Below are 26,617 nucleotides of genomic sequence, written 5' to 3'. Positions count from 1 at the left end.
GCTATGGTGATCAAAGTTATTGCCTCCCACATTAGTGACTCTGTCCTTCAGATCTTGGTGTTTCTCAGGAATTAGGAGTTATGAGGTTGACTAGCTGGTTCAGCCTACCCTTATCCCATCTTCTCTGTCAGATAAGTCATGTGTAGCCCAGCGTGGCAATCCCCATGCTGTACAGCGAGCTGGTCCCCAGACCACCATCCACAGCAATGTACAAAACAAATAAAACTGTCATAATTCACAGGAGAACAAAGACTGAAAATTTTCTGCCTCAATTGAACATTATATTGCAAAGTTCCATGGCTCACCAATTAGAAAATAATCCAGACAATTCTGTTTAATGTTATATTGGTTAATTTTACTCAGTTCCAAACTGTCCTTCTTTTCAGTAAGGTTCCTAGAAATGCAAATGTCATTCAGCTTTATTCAGATAAACCATGTCAAGTGCATATATTTACCAGAGAAGTGCTCCTTTCTGCCAAAAAATTAATTCTGAATTTGTATAATACTCTTTGTGAACAAACAATGTTTTTATTACCTTTGTAGAATGCATCTCCTCTCTACAGAAATATGGTTACTGACAGCAGAAAAGATGATCGGAATAAAAGCAAATCTAACATTCAAAATAATAATGGGTATTTCCACATATTAGCATTCATACCAAGCTTAAAATCAGTACTATTTGGATCACAGATGACTACTGAATGCTATGGCAAAGTAGCTACAAAAGCAACAGTAATGACAATTTAAAAATAGTTAACAGTGTGAACTGAAGATTTAATATGTTTTCTTCTTTTAATGTACAGCCCATTCCCAGAATTTCACTGGACCATGTGGACAGACCAACTGTCACAGCTGTCTATCAAGGCTGAATTAGATGAAGACAAACAATACAGGCTTTGTGGTTCAACTGAAGCTGCAGTCTCAAAAGTTTCCATTTCTCATCTGCGGGCACTGTGGGAGCATTGTCTTCCCCCTCTCTGAAAAGAGAATGGAACAATTATGTTACTGAAATTCCTCTGCAGTGGGTCTGAAAGACTGTTTATGTCCAGCCAGGAAGACAGGGGAAACTAAAAGCTGGGATTTCATGACAGCAGGTGGGAGCAGTTTCAGGATATATACTTCAGTGACATAATGGTACTGATTCTTCTTTTTCAGGGTAAAGCCAGTGCTGCAAGATTTACTAGCAATAGAGGAAATGGCAGTAAAAATGCAAAGTTAAATGCAGTGGTAAAATTATTGATTTGAAATAAAGTTTTAAAACTGTCTTTCTGAATCATTCTGGTAATTGAGTCTAACCTGGTGCTCATGGTAGTAAACTAGAAAGAAAAATATACTGGTCACAGAGAACTTTTTACCATTTACTGTTTTAGGGGCCTTACTAAGTGAAATGCTGAGAACCAGCTCTCAACGGAGTCAGGTGGGCTCAAGGGATAGAAAGCAATCACTCAATTTCTCCTAACAGCAGTAATATTCATTAGCAGCATTAATCAATACTTGATTTCATGTAAACACATATTCATGTGCTTTGGCATAACCTTAAGATCCAGGTGCTCAGGTTGCCCCAGTGCTCCCAGTTCAGAAGCAGTATCAGAGTGTCTGACTGCTTCATTCTGTTGTAATAATAAGTTCCTTTTTCTTCCCCTGGGGTTATTATAGTGCTAACAATAGCTCAGTGTGTACACACAAACAATCTGAAAGTGCTTGTGTGCAAATGGTCACCTGGGGCTACAACTGCTTGCAGGAAGAGTCAACGTATTCCAGAGTCTGGTCCTGACAGGGGAAGGGAGTGTAAAGGTTGTCCGTAACCAGCAGTGCTGCTAAGAAGTCAGTTCCTACCCACAAGACAATCTGTGTTGTGATTTCCCACATACTCCCTGGTTATCACTCAATACGTCCCCAAAGCCATGTTGTCTGGCAGCAGCACCATTTGATGGTCCCCTTGAAGAGCTTTCTACCTTTCTCCTAAGGCAGGCTGTAAGCAGTGTAAGAGTTTTACACTCCATGTAACAGCACAGAGGATTCCCAGCTCTTCCTGAGGCTTGGTATATAGGTGTAACATAAAAAAACAAAACAACAACCAAGTAATAATAATAAGTTATTCTCCATCTCTGGAAAAACTCTTGGCATGTTTTTCAGCGGGCTACTGATACAAGGGTACAGGGACCAACCAACTCCCTCCCTGAACTGAACATGAAGTTTCCATTTTTGTGGCCAGAGGTACTGGATCAGTGAATAAAACTGAACAATCCAAGTGACAAAATTCAAAAGAAGCCAAAACCTTTGTGGTTTTAAGGTTCCATTTAGGTAAACTAATGCTGTGACACAGTGACACTTCTTCAATCTCACTTAGTGCTTAAACTAATTTAAAAAATTGTTTTACACACTGCAGTGAGTAGCATCTCCCTTCTTTCTTGGATAATCCCTAGTGTGATGTAAGGGTGATTGAGTATCTAATTACTCTTTAATTGAATGCACATTTTGTACATTTTTAGCTAGTTCAAGCTTAATGCTTTTAGTCCAAAAGTCAGTGAAATTTGGTACCTATTGTATTAATGAATTACTTTCTGAAAGGAGCCTAATTATTAGCCAGTCTGAAGATTTGAGCTGTGTTTCTTACAGAAATACTTAATGTATTGTCTGACAAAAGATTGATTGTATATATTGGTACTGTTGTTATCCATGTTTACCCTTGTTTATTCTTGTTTAACAATAACTTTCCTACTTTCTGGTGAAGTCCTCTACAGATCACATAATTATTCCCAAAGAAAACCTTCCAGGATCAGTGCCATAAAGTGTAAATACCTGCAAAATCTGAGAGTTCTTCACAATACCCATGGTTTGGAAAAAAATTATTAGCAAGGTTAATCAATGCTCAGAAATCAACCTCAGAATGTAAAAAGTAATTATTTTTCCAAGAAGATTTATATCTAATTCTTTCATACACAAAGTTTTATGCACCTGTATTCTTCACAGAGAAAATTTTCTTGTACAAAACTGGGACAAATGGAACACTATAAATTTTATCTCAGAAACAAGGAGCAGAAGTAGGAGCAAAGATAAGGAGCAAAGCTCGTATCTTTTTAAGAACCAAAGGTCCCAATGTTCCTATAGCAATAGAGAGAACAAATTTAGAAGAGAAGATATGAGAAAACTTCAGTGAAAAGGATTATTTTTCAAAGTCTTCCAAAAGTGTTGAGAAAGTGCAAATAAAGAGATTATGGAGAAATTAAATAGGATGGCCACAATAACATGTCTTTCCCTCTGATAGGGAGGGAGATGTCCCACTGCAACACCTTTAGGTCAAGATCAAAACCTTTATTCTGCTGCTTAAAAGTAGTCAATCTCCTTTCTGGAGAGCTTTTCCACTTTTGTCTTACCATATTCCTTATCCTTGTCTCACACAATGTCCAATCTTTTTCTTTTAAAAAGGATCTTTCCTTCTCCTCCTTAACACTACGATAAATCAAAAAGTTTAAGAGTTTAAAAAAAAAAAGCAAAATACATGGGTGGCAAAACCAGTATAATACTAACAAAATATTACCTTTATCCTACACCTTCCTAAAAACAGCACCTGAAAGTATAACCAGGTGTGGATTCAGAGTGTCTCAGAAAAGAGAACAGAGTACCTTATTAAACTTTATCTTTCTTGAAACACTTTGCATTCCTTCCATGAAAAGGTTACAATTTATTGAATCAACATCAAGTTCTGTAGGCATTTAGCTACATCTAGCTAACTAAAATACACCATTCTTTGTCTTGAGCTACAAGGATGCATAAATGTTTTTAAAGAAAGTTTTGTTGGGTAGCACTGCTCTGTCATAAACTCTGGTCTTATCCATAAAACATTGCTAACAACAGTTAGTGCTGACATTCAGTTTCTTGAGTGGCAAGTACCAGTTACAAAAACATTTTCAGTAATCCAAATAACTTGGAAGTTTTCATTTGCTATTTATTTACAAAACATGTCTGTTTGCTTAGCAAGCGTTTGCGTATTTTTTATTGCATTGTCTTTATCCATATGAAATAATCAAAATTAAAAAGTTTCAATAAGAGTAAAGACCAACCTGGATCTTCAGTTTCAATGGAGTAATAATGTTCTGCTTAAATCTGTGTGATTTCATCTAGGTAAAACAGAGTGCGCTTCCAGTGCTTAACTGGCATAACATTGGTGAAGGAGGAAAGCATATAGCAGGCTTTCTTCTCTGTATTGTGCAGACATATGTACCTGTGTGTCCTTCTACTATCTTTGATAATTGAGAGTCTATTACACTATATTTATATGCAGCACTCTCTTTTTCAAAAAATGGGTGTAACTTTATCAGTGATGATTTAAGCCTCACACTATTTTGACTCACCACTAATTTGCAGCATTTTCCCCATAAGTGAAAATACCATGGCAGAGTTTCAGTGCATGTTCAGACTCTAATTTGTGTGGTGATTGCTAATAAACATGTTGTGAGCGTGTTTTGTATGATAGGCACTCTGGGCTCCTACATTAACAGTTCCCAAGCAGCAGTCTACAAACCATACATGATTATGGTAAGCTGCTGGGAATTATACTCTCAAAACTCTTTTTATGAAAAATTGATGATAACAGCTAATTATGAATCGGAAAGACTGCATGATTCTGGTAGAAACTCACAGGTCACAAAATTTAGGAGCACTTGTCAGCATGAAGTATCTTAGTTGAAGCATAAGCAGGGATCTGATTCCTAGACTGCCTTGTGACATTTGTAGCTTAGAAAAGGAAGCACAATAATCTTTCCTCCTTGCTTCTTTACATGCTAAGGGATTTTAAACATTTTCCATTCCTCCACAATTAATATATTTCTAACAAGAGCTCAGTAAAGAATTGATCAAGGACAATTCCAATATGATACTAACTCTGAAAACTCAAAATGGTTTTCTTTCTCATTTAAGGCTTGATCACCTGGTATACTGATGCTCTGGCCTGGACACATAAATACCTACCACAGCAAGGACAAGTCTATGACTCTTGGCTGCCTCGGGCTACCAAGTCCCTACATTCTGGCCCCCATGTCCGAGGTATGTCACATAAGCAACAAAAGTGTTTTTCCAGTCACTTATTTGAATCATCAGCAGTGGGAAAATAATTTATACTGATATTACAGGGTTCACTTGCAATCTCAGTGCACAGCCTACCCCCTTGCCATTACAATGAAGTAGTGGGAAACACTACTCCAAAGGCACCCTTTTTCAGCCATTCCTGGAGCTTTTGGTTGCCTGAAGGTTCCAAAAGTTTTGTTTCTAATAGGCCTATGATTATGGTGCGTGGCTCACAAGCCAAATGTGTTTGGCCCTCTGTCCTACAGTGATGCACTCAATTGTAAGCACATTCTCAAGAACTCTGAAGTAGCAGCAGAGGGCTGGGCACTGGACATTAGATGCTAAATACAGAAGAACAAGAGTCAGTTTTGGTGATAACATGAATTTCAGCTTCTTTAAAAGACTGAAACTTAACAATTAAACCAATCACCTTTTAAGCACAAACTCTAAATTCATGGAGACAATGACCAATTAAAAAATCACTCACTTAGAAGAAGTATAAATATTTAAATTTCAACAAATCTAGGAAATTGGTGTTTGCCTTTCTAAAGAACTAGTGTTGATAATCTTTGTGTCAGGCTGATTCAGGTTTTTCAAACAGGAAAATGATAAGAACAGTTGTAGTAGCCTAATGATGCATGGCTGCTGACAGCTCATTCCAGCTCTGGACCTACACAACAGGAAAGGATAAAATCCCCAAGTGTTAGAATTTCTGCAGAGCAACTTGTTTGTGAACTTCACAAATTGTAAATGCTACTAGTAAACTGAGAGTAAAGACATGTGGATTGTTAATGTAAATGTCCATTAAAATATAAATTTCATTGAGATCTGTCTAAACACAGAAATACAGTCCATAGCATTGCATCACCCTTCCCATTTCTCAAAGGCAAGGTGCAGCTCCATGGCTCACTCTGGATTTGAATGTTCTTTCATATTCTACAATCTATTATCATGTAATTCACAATTCCATAAAGAGGAGAGTGCACCACCACCTGTTCAGTACTAGTTCATTCCTACTGGCAACACCAGATCCCCTATTTAATATCCTGGGGAAAGGGCAACCTAGTTTTGTCGCCACAAGAGCTGTTCAGCAGCTTCAAAAGCTAGGAATTTGCACTATCTAGTCACAAAATGTACCAGATAGTCACCACATCGCCCTCTCTCATTGCTGTGAAACTAATGTTGTGCCAGCTTCTCCTTGTCTACTCAGACCTCTCAGTATTATGCAGAGTGTGTCTGTAGCATCAGAAATGCAGTCTCTGTTCCTCCCACCCTAAATTACACCTTCCTGTTCCTCAGGCCTAGCAAAACCTTGCTATTTTAATGATGTCATTTAATTGTTTTCTCTAATCTTGAATTTACAACTAGGAAAATAGTAACTATAGTAAGCATGTTTTTAATCTGAATTAATTTCTGCTACCATAATTTACAGGACATTGGATAAACTTACAGCTACTTGCAGTCTGAGTCTACCACAGATGTATGTGTATGTATGAGTATGTATATGGACTTGTGTATATAAAATTTGATGCTTTCTCAGGAATTTCTCAATCAGTCACAAATGAAAAAATGTTCAGGAGAACTTGAGTAATGTATACAGATGGAATAGGTATAAGACGTCAACACACTTGGAGGATAATTATGAATACAAAATAAATTTTGTCTGAGATGGGGAGTTTTGAGACAACACACTGGAGATCAAATTATTTTATTAATTATTCTCAGAGGAAAGGAAATTAAAGTTTATCACTTTAAAAAGAAAATATTCTTTAAGCAAATTGGTTTTTAGAACAAGCTCTTACTGTCTTCTATTAAAAGAGTCTTGTGGATTTCAATGACCTCTATAACAGGCATCTATATGACCTCTTCTTAGTAAACAGGGGCAATGCCATTTACCTACTCTATGCATGGAATCATGTGCATACACCCTGGTGTATAAAGGGATGAAGACACGCTGGCATGCAATTCTGAGTTCACTATCATTACAAATTCCAGTTGATATTCAAGTGTTTGAAATCAGAAGTCTTGCTCATTCACAGATAAAGGTGTTCCACTGACGTAAATGAGGGGAAAGGCATGTCTATCAAATCAGCTACATGTAAAGCAACACAAATTAAAGAGAGGGTGATAAATCCATTGGAAACCAAAAACAATGCTGTCTTCAGTGAAGAATGCAGTACTGGAAAAGTACTTATCCATTAGAAAAGGTGGCAAGTCCCAAAATTCCAGCAAGCCTTCTGGAATAGTCACAATTCACCTATTGAGAAATAGTGTGTCAAGCATACAAGTGTCAAATAAATACCCTTTAATGAAATGGAAGATTTAAGATTTTTGTTGTTTGATTTCTAAGAGCGGTAGCATTTGTTTTCCTCACTGTTAGGCTTTGCTGCATAAAGATAGTAACTATAAATCTTTTTCCAAGACCATCTGAAATTATCAAGACACAGCTCAATGCCCATAGCAAGGGCTCTGAGTCAGGCAGGAAGTAAAAACAAAACTAGCATTAACACTGAGGAAGTCACAATGTTATCACTTCTCTTTTCCTTCAGAAAAGGACTTGGGAATCCTGGCAAACATCAAATTCAAGCTAAGTCAGTAATGAACCCAAGGCAGCAATGAAGTCCTGCAGCTTTCTAGGCTGCACCAGGAAAAGCATTGCCAGCTGGTGGAGGGAAATGCTTCTACTCAGCACAGATAGAACATCTGGAACACTGGGTTCAGACCTGGTTCCTGGGTTCCTTAGATATAATGAAGAGCAGCAACAGGCTACAAGCATGGTAAAGGATTGGAGCACCTGTCATTAAAGGATGGCTGAGAGAGCTGAAACTGCCCAGCCTCCAGAAAAGATGTTTCAACAGGGATTTTATCAATGTGTATAAATACTTTATGAGAACAAGTAGAGAAGATCACACCAGACTGCATCTTCAGCTGCATCCAGTGAAAGGAGAAGAGTCAATGGGTACAAACTGAAATACAGAAAATTTCATTTAAAATTAAGGAAAACCTTTTTCCCTGCAGGAGTGCACAGGTACAATTTGCTTAGGGAGGTTAAGGAGTCTTCATCCTTATGATAATCAAAACCCAGCTGGACATGGCTCTGAGTAACGAACTGTAGTTAACATTGCTTTGAGCAGAGGATCAAACTAAGAGATCTCCAGAGGCACCTTTCAATTACAACTACTCTGTTATTCTATTGTTCTTCACTCTCTAAATCTGAACTCAATTTTTTAACCTTCCATGTCTGAAAGCAAATCTGTACTGAGCTTTTCCTCCAACCTCCTTAACACCTGACTGGTTCTTTCACTATTGGATATGATTTAAAGACGTTAGAAATTTTTTAATGGCCTTTTCAAAAGAAATGTATTTGAAAACTTCAGCAACTGCAGGAGAAGAAGGATGAAAAGGTCATTTGATGGGATGTAATTTGGATGGATGTCAAAAACCCTACCAAAACAGAATCCAAATCCCGTTAACCCCAAGCTATAGCTGAGAGAGATACATTTTCAGCAGAAAAGAAGCAGAGCCAGGAAAGGCCAATTAGATACCAGCAAACTTATTCTAAAACCTACCAGGTTAAAGAAAGCAGAGAAGCTACAAAGTTCTATTTTGCCATCCTGAAGGCCCCCTTTAGAGCCTGGCCAAACTTTGTCTTAGAACTGGAGAGGAATATTTTGAGATCTGGGCTTTTCTATGATGGAGGAACATTAAAAAAAAATTAGTTCTTTCCCTGGTATTACACACCATGATATTCTATGTCTGTGTCAACTCTGCTTCTTACTCAACAAATTAGAACAAATTACATCAAAGATCAACATATGCCATTTCATCATAAGCCACAAAGGGTTCTAGTTTGTCAAGGTTTAAATCAAGGCTGAGGAGCAGATGTTCTGAAGCTTTGGGAGCATGGTGTGCATAGAGCCTGCATTCTGATTCAGTCGAAATTAATTAGGCCTTTCAAACAACCTCTTGCTACTCCTGTGGATACACTTAGGGAAACATTTGTCTCCTTCTTTCCCCAGCAGAGCAACAAGGTCATGGCAAACTAACATTCTTCAATGTTCTTCAAGTGGCTGTGCCACACTTGCTTGGAATAAAAAAAAAAAAAAAAAATTGGAAACTTTATTGATGGGAGTTCCAGCAGCCTTGGCAGAGGAGCATAGTGTAAGAAAAGAAGTCAAGCAGTGTGTTTGTAACTGTAATATTAAAGACATACCAGAGCTTCAAAATAAAAGGTAATCTCCTCTTTGAAAAGAAGAAACGCTCCTCTTGGATCACTAGGAAGACGCTGCCCTGAAAACTATTACTTCCCCATCTACTACTGAGTTTTCATAGCAATATTCAGCTGATGCCAGCAGTCCCAGCTTAAGGGACTGCCCTCATTTCTGTGAAGGAAGGAATCTTTCTGAGGGTTTCTGAGGTCTGTGTGAGGAGCTACTGTTCCTCAACACCTTCCTTCTGGAGAGGTGTGAGGAAATCACTACAAAGTAAGTAGGATATTTCCTTCCCTTTTTACCCCTTTGCACAGAATAAATGTGAACAAAGCCATGTGATTTCTTTTTACATTTCATTTTTTTCAGCTCCCTAAACTCAATTGCAAAGATATATAATGAAACCTTGATTAGTTCAGTGCTACTTGGACTGATGCATACAAAACTGAAAAGACCTGACCAAATGAATTTCTGATAAATAATTCAATCAGGTGTAGAGAAACAAGTGTTATTTCTTCTGTGAGCTACACTGTGCCAGGAGTCTCAGTTCTTCCTCAGTGCTTGAGTGTCCATAATTAGTATGGCCCTGCAGTAAGGACTATTACTTTGCATTAAAAATTCCATCATTTGACAATTAAAACTGCAAACTATTTTGTGAAGCAAAGCCGAGATAAATCTTATTACATAGAAAAAATCTTTATAAGTATTGACAAATGTAATAAAATTTCAAACATGAAAGCAAAAGGGAAATTTTTACATTTCAATTCCATCATTGTAAAGGAAACTCTTTCATGCTTAAAATTCAAACTCAGTGTGTCAAGTAATTTCACTGTTACAGACTTGAATTACCTGCACTGGCCTGAGGGCATTATTCACTCTCTGAGAAAAACTGTACTTTAATATTGCTACGATTTTCGCAAGTAATTTTTATGCAGAAGCTGAGATGAATTTAAAGCATCCATTTCAAGATTAAAGTGACAACATTTGGTTACCATGAGAACCATGTAATTGAGAATTGGTCTTAGGGATATGCCCAAAATTAAGTATGAGAATGAGAAAATAATATTAAAAAAAAAAGGATCAGTGTTTTGGGTTTTTTGTTCAACTTCTGGGATGCAGATATTAAATAGGGTTATAAAATAAAAATAAACCCTTACTTCAAAACTGTTTAGATGCATACACTGTATTGAAGGCTTATGCTATATGGAAAAACCATGAAACTGTTGGTCATTGTCCTAGCCAATTTAATAATTTCTATCATATGCAGGAGAGAGGATAATCTTCTCACTTTGTTTTAATGGTTCTATTTTTTGGAAGCACTGAATTATCAATCTTTTTTATGGGCTATCTTCTGCCTGATCATTTGGTACTTCACATGAAACTGGGGACTGGATCCAGAGCAGGTTGTGAATCAGCTTAACTCCACAACAGAGCCTGACATGAATTAGAGAGGGCAAAAATTTAAAGTACAAATAAATATCCTTACCTAAAACAGTTTATCAAAACTCTTTAAGCAGCATGCTTTCCAGATGAAACCCTAGATTAATCTGTTATTTTGTAGCTTTGGAGAAATGAGAAGATAGAAAATCTGAGGCTTTTATATTATGTGTTTCAACAGTAAATAGGGTAATGGGGAACACCCAATGTTTCTATTATTTAAATAAAGTTTTTTGTGGGAAACTAGAGGAAAAGTTTTACCATGTCAAAAAGCAGTGGTGCTTTTTTAAAAAGCAATCAAACAGATTCTTTTCTTGAATATTTCCCAGATTTGCTCTCCTATTTTTTGCGTTAAAGCAGCATCACTTCATTTCAAAATCAACCATAAAGCTGGTGCCTTGACTCATTACTTTCAAGGCAACAATTCATCTTAGAATAATAGAATTGTTTAAGTTACAAAAGACCTTTAAGATCATCATGTCCAACTATTAACCCAGCATTGCCAGGTGGTCCACCACTAAACCATATGCCTAAAATCTCATCTAATATCTTAAATGCCTTCAGGAATGGTGACTTAACCACTTCCCTGGACTTTAACTCTCTTTGAATCTCATTGCCAGGTTATTCATTAGAGCAAAACATCCATTAACTAAGTATAACAAGGATTAGGAGTAACTGTTGAGCACTGAGGGGATTTATTTTATATATGAAATAGATAGAAGCTGGGGGAACATGACACAAGAAGTTTTAATAACTGCATCAGGGTTAATGCAGGTTCACACATTTATTTCTCTTGCTCTGTGTGTCAATGAAAGTGTAAAAGAAGTAGCAACTCATTTGATGAATGAAATATGAAAAATTAGCCATGACAGAATTTAATTTGTTTCCTTTTGTACCTTCACTGGGGTTGCCCAAAATTCAGACTTGTTGGGAATGAACAGCATTGTGGAAAAAAAAAAAAAAAAAGCTTCATTTTAGAATTAAAGACTTCCTTCCAGAACTACTACCCTGTTTTTTTAACAGGGTGAAAAGATCCACCAATGGTTGGTCTTCCAGAAACATGGAAAGAAATCAACCAGTAAAACTCAGTAACTGGGGAACTACACCACATAACCAAAGCATACTGTGCTCTTCTTTGCTGCAGCAGGAGAAATTTAAAGCTACAAGAAGTAATTGTGATGTAAGTGGGCATTGTGATTCACTGCCTAGATGGTGGTGAATGACTTTCTTGTTTTCTATTGCTTTGCTTGCATGCATGGCTTTTGCTTTACCTATTAAACTGTCTTTTCCTCAACCCAAATTCTCTCACTTTTACCCTTCTGATTCTCTCCCCCATCCCACCACATGGAAGTGGACTGAGCAGCTTGTGGGGCTTGGTTGCCAACTGGAGTTAAATCATGACATAGCCAAACTTATACACAGAATGAAATAGAAATTACAGTATCAACATTTACAATTGTGACAATGTATCATAACATTAGCTAAAATTAAGTGCATTTTCTACTTTAGCTAAGTTACTTCAAAATTTTGATTTTTCCGCTAAGTTTTTGATTACCTGACTGAAGATTCATCATTGCTCTTCCTCCTCTGCTACTGAAATGCAGCCCTGATGACTCTATCACTAAGTGGCTGAGTTGGTCTGAAGTTATCTCCTAGGATTCCATCAGAGCCCTCTAAAAGTTCAGCACCTTTAACATGAGTCCTCAGTCTTCGAAATTCCTCTATCTGAAGGACAGAAAAACAGAAATTAAGAAGCTGAGACACATTCTTCACCAAAACCAGCCCTATCCAGCCAATTCTGCAGCTTTGAAAATTGCAGTGTTCAGGTGCCATATAGTAAGGTCAATATACATTAATAACATTTTAAAATAGTTATCAGCACTGTCAAAATATTTGAGATACAGAGAAAAACCAAGAACTCTTAGGCACATGGTTTAGCAAAACTTATCCTTTGTCTTTTCACAACTTCTTTTAAGATCTATAACCATCTTGGCCACTGCAGATTACATCCTATGAATCAGCCTTACTGTTGTGTATTTAGAGCAGTAATTCTGGTCTTCTTCAAAGAAGTGCATTTTAGGAATAACTTGCTTGATTATAAATTGCTTTGAAATTCTCCTAGTGATTTATTTACTGCCTGAAACTGTTGTTATCTTCAAACCAGAACACTAAACAGATTCTTAGGTTTTGAGGATGTCTGCTGACATTTTATATGGAAAAATACAGTTTTTGTGATGAAAACAAAATACTGCTTCAAAAGATCTGTAGATGTAGATAGTCAGAAAGTCAAATACAGTAAAAAATAAATATGAAATATTTCAATTAAGCCAAAACAAATATGTTTCTTGCTTATAGACTCTTTCTAGATTTTTCTAAATCTAATCTGGTGTATAGAAGAATATGAGCAGCTTCCATCTGCATCCCTGGTGTTAGAGCATCAAGTGCTGCATTATAAAAACCTGTACCTTACTGTTCACCAGTGCTGGTTTTAAGAGTGTGGTATTTTAAATAGTTGCAAATACTAGAAAAAATGCTTTTTCTTTGACATATTCACAAGCTGTTTTAGCTGGATACAGCAAATGTACTTGAGGGCTGACTCCCCTAGCCTCAGCCTCTGTACTTGGACTGATCCTGTGACACTTCACTATGCAGTTCATCACTAACTTGAAACTGAAGATACACAGAAAGTAAAATGGAACCTGAAGTATACAATCATTTTAATATCTAAGACATTATAGAGTTAATTTCTCCATGAAAAACACCCTAGGAAATATTACAGGGAGAATGTAAGCATGATTCCCAAATTAAATTAAATTAGGTACTAAACAGCAGGTAATGGCATTTTTATTCTTATCCTGCCTACAGAGAATACTTTCTTACTGCAACCTGGAACACAACTGCCCTCGTTGTTTTCCACTCTACAGCAGTACTGATACAGACCTATTTACTTGATTTAGAGGCTAGCTCTTCTCTTCTTAATTTTCCTCAAAAAAACAGTATGCTTGGAAATCAACACTAAGCTTGTGGCAGCTGAGATATAAGGCAACAGCTTAGACTGCAAAAATGAAAAAAGCTCCTTAAAGGTGCTTTTAGAGGCAGAATCCTGTTATGGAAGATTGTTGTTGTTGTTTACTTAAAGCAAACAGAAAACAAACCCACTATCAGCTTGGAATTGAAAAAGTCTTCAGAACTCAAGGGCTGGTAAATGACTGAAGGAGTTTTGTAAAAGTATACTTTTTCACCATGTGAATCAACTCTGGAAAGTCTGAGATAATTGCAGTTTAGGAAGGAGCACTTTACAAAAATGTGGCTTTTGTTTGATCTTGTGAGAATGAGGTACTTCAAACAAAGACAGATGAAGGAGAGGGAAGAGCAGGCTCTCTGCAAAGCTGGCATTTGTGAGCTGTCTCCTACTGTAACTACAAATGCTCCGTCCCAGTTCCCACAATAAAATCTTTCTCCAGGAGGTAACTCCTCACAAAGCAGCTTCCAGTTTCTTCAGTCAGGAGAGTAGAACTGACCTGATCTCTGTGCCTGCTTTTTAGTCTTTACGGAAATCAAGAATTGTAGCTCTGCTCCAAGGGGGAATTTCTTCTGAGATTGACAACCTCCTTGTTTAGTTGCTCCTTCCATGGTTCACATTGCCGTGTCAGAGACCCCCTACAACATGGTGGTTTGCTCTACTCATGAGAAGTACTTCTGTCAGAAAAGGACACTAGCTGTGCCAACACTACTTTCCCCTATTAAATTTCCATGTGGCAAGGAAATATAGTCTCAGGTAGAAAGGTGTAGCTGGATGTGTATTATATTCCCATCTGTTAGAGGTGGGGCAGTTATTTTCTGTTAATTGGGCAATTTTTCTTTATCTCTTTCACAACCAATCCTCCCTCTGGGGAGACAGTTTCTGTTAATGGGCCATTGAGTGTTGCTGTATGACTGATAAAATTACATCATCCCATTGTGAGCTGCTCCACCCAGGGGGAGGAGCCAAGCATTCCTACCTGGATATAACCAGATGTTTGGAACATCACAGTCAGCCTTTTCCCGCTGGATTCCCAGAGGAGCAGTTATCTTCTCCACTGGATTCCCAGAGGAAGACTAGGCCCATCTACACCACTTCTGGACCTTCAGAGGAAACTTACACCCTTCTACAGGATCACTGCTCCAACAGAATCACACCTGCCACTCCAGGAGGACTGCAGCCACCATTCAATCGGACTGCTACCAACACCCTGACCAACAGGGTGTCAGGTTGTATTCTGACTCTGTCAGTAGTTTATTTTCTTTTTTTGTACTATTGTAATTTTTTTAATTTTCCCAGTAAAGAACTGTTATTCCTATTTCCATATCTTTGCCTGAGAGCCCCTTAATTTCAAAATTGTAACAAGTTGGAGGGAGGGAGTTTCCATTTTCCATTTCAAGGAAGGCTCCTGTCTTCCTTAGCAGACACCTGTCTTTTCAAACCAAAACATATGTGTGCCCTGATGATCCTATTTCACTGCTCACCATCTCCTCCTAACCCCTCAAATTCAAGGCTGTGAAGTACACCCTGCAGGACTGACAATGAAACAGATGTTTTAGAGGCATACAGCTAAGCACCCTTGGATAGTCACATACTTTTACCAGGAATAGCTACTTTAAAAAGTTCTTCTCCTGCACAGAAAACATTAAGGATGACCTAAGCCTGTTCACACTCAAATTTGGGATTAAGTTCTAACCAGTGTAGAAGGCAAATCCACAATGTGAACAATGGCATTCCTACTGAGTAAAACCATTCATGTTCATGTTATGTAGAATTTATTTGACCACTCATTGTATTCAGATCCTGAGTGCTCCTCTGTTTCACTCACACATTTGCTGAAGAATAGAGCACACAATACTAAGAATTTGCATGTTTTCTATAAACATTTCTTCGATGAGCTATAAAAGTATTATCCTTCTGTTTGAAAATTTTACATATCTCTATGACATCTTCCAAGAACAAGGACCTTACTTCCCAGCATCCAGAATACCATGAAGCTTTATTTTATTTTACATAAATTTTGCACAATTCCCACTACAGCTCATATGCTAGTTACTATTTCTGTCCTTTGGTAGTTTTTCCTTCTGAATGAGGTAGACAAAAGGACTAGAGACCATGCCATTCAATAAAAGAACAGTTAAGTCTGACAATGAATACAGCAGAACAACAGCTCCTGCATCATTGCTTAAAATCCCTACTGAGTGGCTTAGACAATGCACTTGTTCTGGGTTCCAGTGAACGAAAAAGCACATTATTCACAAATGTCCCATTTTTTAAAAATATAGTGGAGAGAAGCATGCCTAAGTATTTTTCAATTATTTCCTACTTTTTACTGGCGTAATAGGAGTTTTCTCCCACTGCATTTCAGTAGTGAACAAGCATGTGTGAGGTATCTCACAAAAAGAATAAACACAGTTCTTTCTGTGTTGTGTATTTCAACAAAAGTCAAGTAAGGATGACAAAAATCACAAAAGGAGGACAGGAATATGCACAGAATGACCCATGAAAGACTTTTTGATGGAAGTGAAGTCTCGTGGCGAGGAAAATTGCTTCCAGTGAAGAAACAGCATTCCTCAGGATTCCAGGAAAGCACATTGTGATGCTGCAGTCCTGAATTGCTCTTTTGCTATTTCTATAACCAGCACACTCAGATCTCATTTCACATAACTTTGACTTAGATCAGTAGCATATCAACTCATCAGCTGAACTTTACTATCTGAAAATGTCTTCAGGTAAAAAAGAAAAGGTTCTCTACTTTGTAATGGTCAGCCTATTGTGCCTATGTCAAAACAGTTACTTCATTGTTTCAAAATAAAAAAAATGTGAAAATATTTTAGGAATATGACCATGAAAGAGAGTGGCAATTTTATTAATTTTTTGCCCTTATGACCCGCAGTTTGTTAAGCTGATTGATATTGCTGTGTTAATTGCAGAAAATTAGCATATTGTCTCCCATAGATGAACTAGTTTGATCAGAGGAAAGAAATAAAACTTATTCCATATTATACTATGTAATTAGTTACTTGTTATTGACACTCAGAACTTGATTATTTCATGGTCTGAAAAAGGAAAATAGCCTTGAATTTGTCTTTCACTGGCTATAACCACAGATGCTACTAGTATTTATAATAAGCACTTGACATTTCATTACTATCCCAAAGAAGAATTTCTACAAGGTAATGACAAATATAAAAATAATGTACTTAAACCTATTAGGAATGCATTTACACTGAAATCTATGATTTAATACTACAAGCTGGCTTAATAAAATTAAATACCTCTACCAGCCTTCCATGGAAGATTCAAAATGGTATATCCTATACTACATCCTCTTATTTTTCACAGACAAAAGCCCTTGCATTTCTAAACTCTCCTTAATCTCTCCTGGGAAACTTGCTCTAGATGAACCTGCTTTAGCAGGGCATTTGGAATAGTTGCTCTTCAGAGGTCCTTTCCAACCCCAGTCATTCTGTGGTTCTGTGATTAAAAGAAATCTCTCATAGACACTCATGCCCACATGCACAAAAGAGGCCAGATAGTTCATTGCAGCCAAAATGCTAATTACAATTTAAAATCTTGGAATTTTAGCTGTAGCAAAATATTCTAGAACCAACAAAATCTTAATTTGGGCATCATGGAGACCTCACAATACCTTTCAATTTACGAATCCCAGAATCATCTCCTCTCACTTACTCCATATTTATTTTTCATTGACATATTTATTTTATTGACATATTTATTTTATTGACATATTTATTTTTCATTGACATCTGAAAGCAATATCTGATGAAATATATTTTTTTTCTATCCCACCTTGGCAAAAGCCTTTCAAGTTTTTAATAATTATCTTCCCTGCACAACCTTAACTTTAATGCTGCAATCATAAATATAACTGACAAATATTTTTCTAATTGATGCTTATCTGTGATAAGTATAATGGATCATCCTGGCATAAGTCTGCTCCAATGCATCACTGGACTCCAGTGCCATTTCTCACCCAGGTACAATGGCAGTGGGAGGGAAAAGCTCTTCCATGACTTGCATGCCCTTCATCATTGCAATGTTTTTGGATCGAGTTTTCACCTATCAAAGTAACACAAACCATCTACTCCTCACCTGGTTGTGAATTTCAGTTTTTGCCCCAGGCACTATGGGTGACTCTTCCACAGGCACAATATTATTTTCAGGAGTCTTATTGCCTTCACACAACATTCCAACATCCTGCTTTCTTGTGGTAAATTAGTACATAGTAATACTAACTAAAGTTGCATTTCTCTTCTTAATTCCTCTTTTGTTCACCCTCTTGCTGTCTCCCTGTCTCCCACTACATGTGGATGGTTTAAACTCGGCTCTCCTCAGTGCACTGACTGGATTAAAAAGGAATAGAGACTGCAAAATCTGCAACTAGCAATATCATACTCTGTCTCAATGTAACAGCTGAAATATCTTACTATGTCTCAGCTGTAATAGCTGGACTTTGTACATCTGATTAAGTTCCCTTATTTATCAATATCCCATCTGGACAATTAACTGACAAGTTACAAAATGCACTCTGTCCTTAAAAGTTATTCTGAATCTAATAATTCTAACAGAATGCTGTTTACTCAGTAGTAAGTAATGCATTTACTCAGTAGTAAGCAGCCACAAGTATTAGCTTTTCATAAACAAATAACAGAATTCATGATGGGATGCACTTAAGTTGCAGCTACCAGACAAATAACTTATTGGGAGTCACTGCTTTTATCCTATGATTAGACCTGGAATTCAGTTTCCATAAAACAAGAAATACTGCCAATTTTAAAATGTTGAAATGTTGAAACATTGTGCTGGCATCACTAGCAAAATTTTAAATTATTACAGCTGAAATATTTGAAATCTGAATTTATCACCTTTTGTACTTTTTTTTCACAGGCTTCAGAACAGGCAATGAAAATGAATGCACTCAGCTTCAGGGATTCTAGATAGGTTCACTTAAATAAAATGCACATTCCTCCAGCTGGGATTCACAGACTGTGGGAGAATATTCATCAGGAGTTTTCTTTGTTTTTTACTGGGATTATTTGTAGACAGATTTTAAAAACTGTACATAGAAAGGCTCACAACTGTTAGATTTAATTTAAGAAAAAAAACCCAAACATTTTAAAATACATACGTGTGAAATCAAATTTAAATAGGTAGCTTCCATTTGACATTTAGTATAAAACTGAATTTAAAAAGAACCAGATGAATTAAATACAGTTCAATGGAATCTAGCCAATCTGTACTACATTAATGTTTTGCATTCTCCAAGACGTAGTGCCTCCTTGTGCTTTTTTTCCCTTTAACATTAAAAAGCAGGGATATTTGAAAGCATACAATTACAAAGAATTTAATTTCTTTTGCCCATTTAATTCCTTTTTTCTTTTTCATTCACTTAAATATAAGAATTATTTTAAATGCAGATGATAAATGATAACAAGGTTTTTCATCTCTGACCTTTGCGTTGCTTTCAGTGACTCAAAAGGTTTAACCTTTACTTGAAAAGCCATGTACTGATCTAATGGGATCTTTAAGGAGAACAGACATAACATTCTGATATATACATTTGCACGCTATAACCTTTAGCTCATAACCATATTCCAAGGTCACTTTAAGCACGGTTTTACCTGCACTTGGGACACAGTCAAAGGATAGCGAAATAATATCCAGGTGACACCTTCACTGCAGGGTGGAATGGTTAGAGAGCCCTCATACACCCAGTAGTCACGCAGAAGAGGATCTGAAATCAAAAGAAACGTGGATTTTTAATGACTATTAGGAAGTTAATGGTGTTTTTCAGTGACAGCTGTGGGCTCGCTTGCATGATGAAGTTAGCAAGCAGAAGCTAAGGTGTGAATTTATAACCTGCCAAGCACTGCCCACTACTTCCTCATATGAATGTATATGAGCTTGTGGTCATTATATTATTGTAAGTTACTCTGCAGATAAGCATTTTAGCTATGAAAATGCCACTTTGTAGATGTGAAAAATAACAAGTGCACAGCTCTTTAAATTAAAACGGCAAATAAGCAATGTTATGGGAATAAAGTAATTCCTGTTAATGTCAAATGCTCAAAAGAGATGTATTTTGAAGGCAGAGGGTCTGTGTTGATTGAATTTTAACTGACTTCTACATTTAAGATATGTGTCAAGAATTAATTTTATTTCATTTTTTAGAAAAAAATCAATGAAAATTCAGCTGAAGAAACTTTTCACTTTGCAATTCTGATGACATATTTTTTGAGATGCAGTGGTGCTTCCTACCTTTGGAAAAGTGAGTTGAGGGGGAAAAACATCAAGGTTTACCTTATAACTACATATTTTTTTAAATTAATGTATTTATTAATAGGTTTATAAATAACTGTTAGAATAAACAGTTGTCACTGAAGAAAATGTACAAAATTTTGTGCATGCAGAGTTTTAACTCTACATAAAACACATTTGATTTTAATTATTTTGATTATTTTAATTATTTTAAATTTCTCATAGATTCCAATCACACTACACTTCATAAGTGAGTCCACACCGGGCTTTCCTTTGCTGCTGTACAGCCTAAAAAGTACTAAAAAAGAGAGCGAAAACTGCCTGTCTGTAAAAGAGAGTTTCTCAAGAAACAAGCCTAGAGAGAAACTGGAGTCAAAGGGTGGTTAATCATGGCATGGAGAGCCAGGGGGAAGGTTGTGACTAGCTTGACAAGGATAGAATGGGATACTGGAAACAAATAAACCTACTTGGTGGAACTAAGCTGTTACTGTCATTTCACTACTAGCTCAGAGGAATATCAGTAGAATTAAATTTTGCTAATGAAGCCTGTGATTGTCAGTAAATGGATTTTGTTTTGTTGGTGTAATTTTCTTTCTCAGCTAGGAAATTATGAAGCATATCCATTGAAAGCAAGTTGCATTATCAAACACTCAAAAGTTAAGAACTGCAAGAATTAATTCAGCCCATCCTGTGCATTCATCGTGAAACAGTGCTGTCACATGATCATGTATGTCTTTTCTGGGGACCTTTCATAGTTTACTTGCAAAGACAGATTATTTTGTTTTGAAAAGTACATAATATTATTTAGAATTCTCAGAAAAATATGAGGCACTTCGTCTTCTTTTTCCTATGCTATTGAAATCCTGCTTGTTAGAATATTTTCTCATTTTTCATATTTCTAATACACTCATTTCTCCAGTGCCTGAGAGCTTAAATGAATTAATTTATCCTCCCATACCCTAGAGTGGTGCGGAAGGCTAGATTATCCCCTCACTTTACAGCTGGGGAACTGAGGCAGAGAAGATGAGATCAAATGCATCTATCAATTTGAGGTGTTCAATATGACATGCTTAGAACCTGATTTCTCAGAGTATTTAACTTTCTATAGCATATAATACAGTCAGAGCACTGCTCCCATTGACTTCTCTTGGAGGTGTAAGCAATCAGCACTTCTGCAAATCAGACCCCATGATCTCAAGTCGGGCACCTAGAAAATGAGGAACACATAGTTAGAGATGACTTGTGAACATTTTTGTTTATGTGACTTGATCAGCATCAAACAGGAACTGTGAGGCAGGGGTTCTGTAAAAAATAACTTATGGTCATGCAATCAGGTGATGTTTCATAATGGATATGCATGAGAGGCACAGGCTGCCTTAATTCCTGCAATTCCTAATTGCTGAGACTTGACTTTGCAACCTAGACAGTATTCTTTTGATATAATTAATATAGTTTAATGTAGACCTGGGCTACTATGAAAAATTAAAGATTTTGCCACTATGACAGAGTTTAGCTCAAATAGATTCCTTGCAGAAACATTTCCTTTTAGAAATATTTTTTAAGTCACATTTCTTACTGTTACTCTCTAACTTTCAGCTATGTAAGTTTGAATTTGCCTCCCTTTGTCACTTCTCCTTTTATGCTATACAACTCCCATTGCATAATGGCATTGTCTTTTGATTCTGCCAAATAAACTACCTTGTTAAGTGGGTAGCCTTACACTTTCTATTTTATGCCCAAGTAGAGAAAGGAATACATACAGCTGTCTCTCTAGATGGGTTGGTAAATCCTCAACAAAGCTAGCCACAGTGTTGTCAGCAGTGCACAGACTACAGTATCACATCCCACTCACATGACAAAGGTGCAGATTTACAGTAAATTCCAATGGGACTTCAGCACTATCCCTGTTAGGATGTGCATGACCAAAATGCATTACCACCTTATGGGACACACTCAGGCTTGCTGTTTAGGCTAGGCTTTAGATTAAGATAGTCTCAGCCTCTGCAATCAGCTACTAATCCACACACACAAAAGTAAGCAAAGGCACCTACCTGGCAATAAAGAGTTGGGATTAAAACAGGGTATTGTTTTGGACTTTCCCTGAAAAAATGAATACAAGTCAATCTCATCTCTAGCTTCTAATTAAAATGCTGATGCATGCCGAGGTAAAACACATTCTGTGTTCTTTTACCATTAAGCCTTGAATTCCTGTGGAAAGCAACCTCATTAAGAGCCCCATTTAATTATTATTGCATTTGTTCTTGCAGCTACACAAACACGTATTTTAATCCTATTTTTCATTTCATTTTTAAGCTTATCCCAGCAATTTGTTAACTTTCTGCCTTTAGCACCTGGACTTCTTTCAGGTCCCAGCCTTCTCTGCAAGAAATTCAGGGGTTTCATATAAAAAGAGTTAAAAAAAGCAAGGGCCAAAGTGAGCTTTACTTAACTGATGTGGATAACACTTAATAAAATAATTCTGGTTCAGCATATTTAATACACGAAAATGTTATGTATGCCAAAGTGTGTTTGATGCTGACCCTTTGAAAGGCACCATTATAACACAATAGAGAGGTTTTTATGACCTTCCTCTGCTTGGCTGTTGTCTCAGTAATGAAATTAGAGTTCTATACACTATTGTTTTCTCTGACACGTTCATAAATGAGGAGTTTATAATATTAAACATAATGGCTGATGTTTATCATATATTATTTGACTAAAAGATCGCGATTCCTTTCTCATTTTTCTGCACTTTGGCATCTGCTGAAGTGAATGCTAATCTCTTCAAACCAATAAAAATGTGTCATCAATACATCTCAAAATCCTTTTAAAAATCAAAGATATGTATGATTATTTCTATGTTACAGATCATGAAGAAAAGAGATGAAAGTAACTTGCCCAAGGTCATTTAAGATAGTGTCAACATTTTGGAGAGCACTCAAATCTCCTCAGTCCTGCTAGGATTACTACCTGTCCTTCAGGATCTCCACACATAATCCACTTGACAAGTTGGCATTGTGTTACTGCTGATTTCCCTGCAAGTTAATATGGGTGCTCACTTCATCTGTTCTTTTCCTCTACAAATTAAAACCAGGTAAGCTTGGAGATATGGCTGCTGGTGTTCACTAAGCATGTTGCAGTGCTTGCACTTATACTGACTCCATGAAAATCACTGAAAAGGTAGGACTTGCAAACAGTTACTGGTATAGATCAAACTTTCTGGCCACCAAAAAAAGAAAGAAGTATAAAAAATATATATTAGCTGAATAATATTAGCTGAATAAAATGCTGAGGTTTTCATGCTGGCCACCAAATGATGGCTTTTATATGTGGTTTTACTACAAACACATCTGAAATCTTTTTCTTGGCTCCATACAGACCCTTTGCTTACTGTCTCTCTGGTCATTAAAGGAAGCATTGCTTCAGACAATGCCTTACCTTGTACTGGATGTCTTGAAGAATTTCAGTTACAGCCTTTAGGCCCACATGCTCTTTTCCTATCTGAAATACAGCAAACAAAGGTGAGTTTCAGTTTCTTGGTATTTCAGAAACTGTGAGGCAAAACTCAGGTCAACTAGAACAGTAAGTACTATAGCTGTTTTTAGTTTAGCTACACAGCCTTGTGTTAATCAAATACATTGATATGTGACAACTCCAAAAAATTAAATAATTATAAAACCACAAGCCAAAAGTAAACAGGGCTTAAATAACTTTAAAGCAGAGACAAACTCACAGAAGAAGAGTCATAATTAAGTCTGGTAGGTTTTTATTAACCCTGTTTTGCAGCACCTATTCTATGTGGAGTCCAAATCATGCAGTACTGTGGCATACAAATGCCAAGGATACAGTCTGTCCTTACCAGTTTTTGTCAGAAGAGTACACAGAAAGGAACAATGAACAAGCATAACAGAAAATTTTTGAATTTGTTCCCATAGCATTGCAACTCTGGCCCAAGGTATCTCTGAAGCTCAGGGGAGTTTTTTCCTGCCTGCAGAGCACAGAACCGCAGATTCCCTCTCCCACAGCACCTCTGGGATCATGCCAGTGAAAGCCTGGCATGCTGCAGCACTGCCTCTACTGAATGCCTGTAGGGCACGGAATATGGGGCTCTAAAGAAACACACTGAGCAAAGAAAATCTAATTTTATATGTACGGTGCTCACTCTGCACACTAAACTCAACTGCCTCTGACTCAAATAATCCATTCCAAGATCCTAGTTTTACCTTCAGAACAAAATCAGAAGCAGAATGGCCTTCCACTTGATTTCTTTGCCAACATGTACAAATACAAGGTAAGGAAATAAGCCAGCCTGAGTGAGAATGGGAGAGCTAGACCCTGAAAATTTTGTTTACATTTTGTTTCTCTTGGAATAGAATGACATAGTAGCCACTGCAAGGAAACAACTGAATGTCAACAAAAGGTACTTTGTTACATCTAGGAATTGAAGAGCATTTTCTTTTGTTTCAGAATGGAATTTCAATTTCAAACCTTTTAAAGTGCATGAAATATATTGAAGTCACTTCAAAGATGCTGCTTCTAAATTAATAATCCCCAAGGGCTGTCACTTAAATCAGTGAAAATATTTTCATTGACCTTAAAATAATGGTACAAAATTATTTGTCCATGCCTTTACCAAGAAAAAAAATGGTCACCAAAGTAACTCTCCCTGTTCCTTTAATAAACTGCTTAAATATTATTTTTCCTTGGTCAGTTGTAATTATGCCTTTCTTGGCTAATGAAAAAGCCCTTTTGGAATGCTTACGAACACTTATGTGGGTGAGACCAGAAATGGAAAACATATCATTGAAGTTTCAAATTTATTTAAGAACTTATATATAACTTTCTAACTGACTCAAAGGTTACCTCTGCTGGAATGAGAAGGTGACTTACATAAGCAATTATCTATCACGCAGCCCTCTAGGACACAAAGCTGAAGACTTTCTAACTTCCATTTTTAGCAGTTCTGAGTGTTGAGGCAGTAACCAATGTACCTTTAAATTCAGAGGTAAAGCTCAAAGGCACTCATAAACTCGTTATGAAATACGACAAATTAATAATATCTCTGTGCAAGAAAATCCATTTGATCTAAACTTCTTCCTCCAAACCCATTTAAATAAAACAGTTTGCCATTTCTCATGAGGAAGATGAGAATCTGGTGTTTGAGGACTAAAACTGAAAATCTTTATAGGGTGCAGATCTTGAAAAACCTTCAACAGCAATTAGATTATAGTGTTAACTTCCCAGATTTCATTACACCTTGTCCCCAGGAAGTTTTAAGCCTTCTCATTGCAGGCTTTTCTGAGGGTCTTTGGCAAGTCTTGTTAACACTCTCAGTCTCTGAAGAAGTAATATGACTTCACCTCGCATTTGTCCTGTGTGAAGAAACACACTTGTCCCTGTTCTCAGGAAAGCACAATTCTACTACCAGTTTTCAGCAGTGCCAATGGCTTTGTAGGCCTTTTCTTTAATCTTTCCTCCTCTCCTCTGTCTATTTCCTCAACCTCTGAACAGCAGACCCAGCCAGGAGTTAAGAGAAATACACCACAGAGATAGTGAAGGAAGCACTTGTCCCTCCTGACAGCCCTCATTTTGCTCTCAGAGGAAAGAAAATTGGATGTCTACTTATAGCCAGAGTCCCTGGAAGGAGCCCATGTATTATCCCTTCTTTAACTAACATACTTCCGATATCCTGTTTAAACAAGAATTGATTGCTTAGCACACATATAGAAGACATGACTGAAAAATATCTTGCAAATAGAATACCGGCAGTCATACATTGTTTTCTTTCATGAAATCATTAAAAATTAAATAACATGGAAAGGACCTCATTATCCTCAGACAAATGACAGTGCATCGTAACAAGTGTAACACAGGAAACTTACCTGCACAAACAAAGCAATAATAGCTATGCCGTGCTTCTTCCCTACTGCCTCATCAATGCTGCTGTACAGTGTGGAGTTCCAGTGCATTAGATGCAGCTAAAATAAAGCAATGCAAAGAGACCAATAGAGAAATATGTTTTGTAATTAAAAACACCAACAATTAACATCATTTAACGAAGCCTCAGTATGTTGTGTGTGCACATGCATGACTACACATATGTGTGTGCTTATGGCTGTGCATACAGGGATAAGTGGATTTACTTATGATAGTACATATTGTAAATACCAGGAACACCAAGAAAAAAAGATAAAATTGCAGATAAAGTGATGTACAGCCAGTTACCAAAATCTACAAAAGGTGTGAATGACTGTAGTAATAACGATTTAACAACTCTCTCAATCTGAATACTTAAATAATGTCAGCTAATGAAATCCACCAACATTGCCCCTCAGCCAGCCAGCTCTCTCCCAGGGTAGGAAAATTATTATGGACATAGGCTGTCCAAACACATGTTAGACTGACTGACTGTACTATCACAACGCCACTTGTCTCACACACTACCTCTCAAGACAAATCATTCAAATGTCAGTAGTAAGAGTAGAAGTGATTTCAGAAAAGGTTAAACACAGAGAAAGTCAAGCAGAGAAAAGTGGCTTGAGGATCACCTTAGGGGCAAGGGTGAAATAAAGAGATGGTAAAGAGCTAATGCAGCAATACA

The 26,617-nt window shown here is 36.9% G+C and overlaps 1 protein-coding gene across 1 annotated transcript in view; it reads right to left on the bottom strand.

Annotated features, from left to right (window-relative positions):
* Positions 1–316: 316 nt before the first annotated feature.
* The window catches only part of CA8 (carbonic anhydrase 8), a 48,569-nt gene continuing 22,268 nt past the window's right edge, over positions 317–26,617 (bottom strand). Inside the window, exons 4-9 of the mRNA XM_068188104.1 lie at positions 25,899–25,994; positions 23,455–23,517; positions 22,068–22,116; positions 19,380–19,492; positions 12,268–12,437; positions 317–977 (exon numbers count right to left, since the gene is read on the bottom strand). Of these exons, the coding sequence (XP_068044205.1) occupies positions 12,303–12,437; positions 19,380–19,492; positions 22,068–22,116; positions 23,455–23,517; positions 25,899–25,994 (456 nt within the window). The 3' untranslated portion in view covers positions 317–977; positions 12,268–12,302. The remainder of the gene's footprint in view (positions 978–12,267; positions 12,438–19,379; positions 19,493–22,067; positions 22,117–23,454; positions 23,518–25,898; positions 25,995–26,617) is intronic.

The sequence above is a fragment of the Anomalospiza imberbis genome, chromosome 1 (genome assembly GCF_031753505.1).
Source record: "Anomalospiza imberbis isolate Cuckoo-Finch-1a 21T00152 chromosome 1, ASM3175350v1, whole genome shotgun sequence".
Taxonomy (NCBI): Eukaryota; Metazoa; Chordata; class Aves; order Passeriformes; family Viduidae; genus Anomalospiza; species Anomalospiza imberbis.
Note: the sequence above shows the minus strand (reverse complement) of the source record. Positions and strands in the feature narration are given on the sequence as shown.